Here is a 2,981-nt window from a genome sequence, read left to right as displayed (position 1 = left end):
TAGCGTTATGTGGAAAATGTGAATGATGGGAGAGGGAAGAGAAGGAAAACTCCATTTCATCATTTAAGTGAAATAAAAAATATCCTGAACTTTAGAATCGAAAACTTACTTACAGTAATACTTTTATCACCAAAGAAAAGTAATTTAAAACCAACCAAAATCACATCCTAATTTGTGTGAGCCCTTTCTTTTCAAGGACAATTACATATATAAAACGGAAGTTTTGAAAAAATCATCTATGTTTCACCTTACAATAAGTTGATAAAAGCTGAGGAAACTTGAACAAACCAACCCCACTCTGTAGTACTGAAAGTAACAAGAAAATGGCTTATTTCATTAAAAACAGTATAACCATTCATTTAAACTGAATGACCGACTTGCTGTCTTTAAAAACCCAAACTTGAGATTAACAAAAATCACAGTATATTTAACACTATACTGTTAAAAGCTGGTGGGAGTTTTTAAAAGTTCATTTTTGCAGCTTTTGTAAGCATACGGAATTACTAAAAAAATGACTTTTTACTAGGAGATTCGGCAACACAGATGTAAGAATGTTCCAACCGGGGTTTGAAATTACGCGTTGCGGTCCAGGCGAACATCGATCTCCCTGCCGCTGAGTTTTATGCCGTTCATTATCCTGCAGGCCTTTTCAGCTGACTCTGGGGAGTCAAATCGGACCGTTCCACAGCCTTTTGACTTTCCATTCTCCATCTTTATTTCCGCGAACATTACATGACCTGTAAAAGACAAATTACAGAATTACTAGTCAGTTTAACTGGGTTTCATTTCACTGCACAGGTCTGAAATTCCTCGTAGCCAATGAAATGATCCATAACTGGCTAAAAACATTAACGATTTAAAAATAACACATCATATAAACATTATTCTCATCATTTTATATTCTGACTATAACGCAATTCATACAAAGTAATAAATACATACATGGGGGCACCTGGGTGGCTCAGTTGGTTAAGTGTCTGCCTTTGGCTCAGGTCATGATCCCAGGGTCCTGGGATCAAGCCCCGTGTCAGGCTCCCTGCTTCTCCCTCTCCCTCTGCCCCTCCCCCAGCTTGTGTGCACACACACACCCTCTCTCTCTCTCTCAAATGAAAAAAGTCTTAAAAAAAAAAATTCTTAGTCTCTGAAGTGAATTTTATTGCAATATGGCAAACTAGCACAAAATGCCACCAAGGCACCATGCCCAATAATAAACTTATAAATTTAAACAAAATTAGTTTTAGAAAAAATTGTCAGTTTCTGCTCAATCTCCCAAATCTCTCTTCTTTCCCTTTCATCCTCCTTTTCATTCCTTCATTCCTACTACAAATAGTAGCAACTGCCCAGAATTTTAATTTTTGCCAGGCCACAAAGGGCCCCATTAATTCTGTTTATCAACCACAGTGCCAAAGTCATTTATTTATTCAACATCACAATTTGAACTCCAGTGTAAGAGTGGCACCAAATGGGTTACGGAAATAGGCATGGAAGAGATATCACAGATTTAAATCAATAAAACAGTGATGGTAAGAACATGAAGAACCTCAGAGAAGCTTCAAAGAGGAGGAAGACAACCAGACAATTGTTCCATATACAGTTAATATCATTGCTGACTCTAGAGACTGGTATTTGAGTAAATCAGTATCATTTATCAAATTGTAAAATGTCCATAAAAATCCACCATCCAAACTAGAACACTTTAGAGAGTCAAATGGAGAGTTAGTAATCACACACAAATAACGGATGCAAAGGGAGACTATCCCCAGGCAAACTGGGATGTATTATCACCTGATCCACACAGGTTTGGGTGAGCTGTGTGCCTACTTACCATATTTCCTTTCCTTGAATATTACATAATTGCCAAATCACCATGGGCTAATTTTAGCCTGGCAACAAACTTAGAAAGCCAAACATATTTAGTCCTATAAAGGGACTAAAAAGGAAGAGGGGGACAATAAAAGCAAAGGGCTTATCAAAAATCGCATAAGCCCTTTTCCAGGTGACAGGATCAATTTTAATCTCAATGCATGAGTAGTAAAGTTTGTTTTCTGTTTAAATCTTGATCTGAGTGCTTTCTTATCTACAACATCCTGGACTACTTTTCTACTTCTTTTTCATCCATTTCCCATCCCACCATTACTGCATTGTTTTAAACCAACTGCTGGTCAACTACTCACCCACTCAATACTAATTAAATGGTCCAAGTTAATAAAAGTCATAGTGAGCCAAAACCATGATCTTGTAACCCAAGCTAGGCAGCCTTTAACTGTTTCTAAAACAGACTAATCCCCAGAAAAAATTATATTATCATGATTAAAGAAGATCCAAACAATATATAACCTACAACTGGTTAAAACAAAATAAAAAACACAGAAATCATTTTCGAATAAACAACCTAAAATGAAACTTTAAAAAGCTTTAAAGATAGATGCAGAGCAATTTCCAGAGTCCTCTTAATATCTCGAATGCCGGAACCTGAAAAAAGGAAGTTTCATTAAGGAAGCATACCTTGGTAAATGGCAGCACTGTACAATGATTCCAAAGGAGACTATAGAGAATTTTCCAGGGCTTTTAAAGTTAGAGGTTCTTCCTTATTCTACTTTTACCTTTTATAAAAAACTTAGGGCTTTTCTTAACATAAGCATCCCATCATAGGTTTATTAGCAATAAAACTCAAGCGAGAAACCTTCAAAACGTCAAAGGAAAATATGTAATTATCTCATGTCTTAATCTTTCAAGACATGTTTCTCTCTTTTTCTTGTCTCTCTCAATTTAGGAATCAACACTCAGACCCCCAAGTTCCTGAACTCACAATGATCTCACGGCATTTCAATTTGACAAGGTCTCTCAGCCAAGATGCTTCAACATGCTTACAGTTTGGACACTCACGCTACAGAAAATGGCCTACAGATACTTGTGTTTCAGGGTTAGACTGTCCAAAAATCCCCACTAGGCACAGAACCAGAAAGAGCTGCATGTTTTCT

At 36.8% G+C, this 2,981-nt stretch overlaps 1 protein-coding gene across 5 annotated transcripts in view; it reads right to left on the bottom strand.

Moving 5' to 3' along the window:
* Positions 1 to 545: 545 nt before the first annotated feature.
* Positions 546 to 2,981, bottom strand: part of MYEF2 (myelin expression factor 2) — a 29,710-nt gene continuing 27,274 nt past the window's right edge. For 4 of the 5 annotated variants that reach the window (XM_040620659.1, XM_040620661.1, XM_040620662.1 and 1 more), the window contains one exon: positions 546 to 737. In XM_040620659.1, the coding sequence (XP_040476593.1) occupies positions 574 to 737 (164 nt within the window). In that variant the 3' untranslated portion in view covers positions 546 to 573. The remainder of the gene's footprint in view (positions 738 to 2,981) is intronic. The other variant, XM_040620663.1, reaches the window with a different exon arrangement.

This window comes from Ursus maritimus, unplaced genomic scaffold (genome assembly GCF_017311325.1).
Source record: "Ursus maritimus isolate PB19 unplaced genomic scaffold, ASM1731132v1 scaffold_35, whole genome shotgun sequence".
NCBI classification, from domain to species: domain Eukaryota; kingdom Metazoa; phylum Chordata; class Mammalia; order Carnivora; family Ursidae; genus Ursus; species Ursus maritimus.
This window is presented reverse-complemented; position numbering and strand designations above follow the sequence as displayed.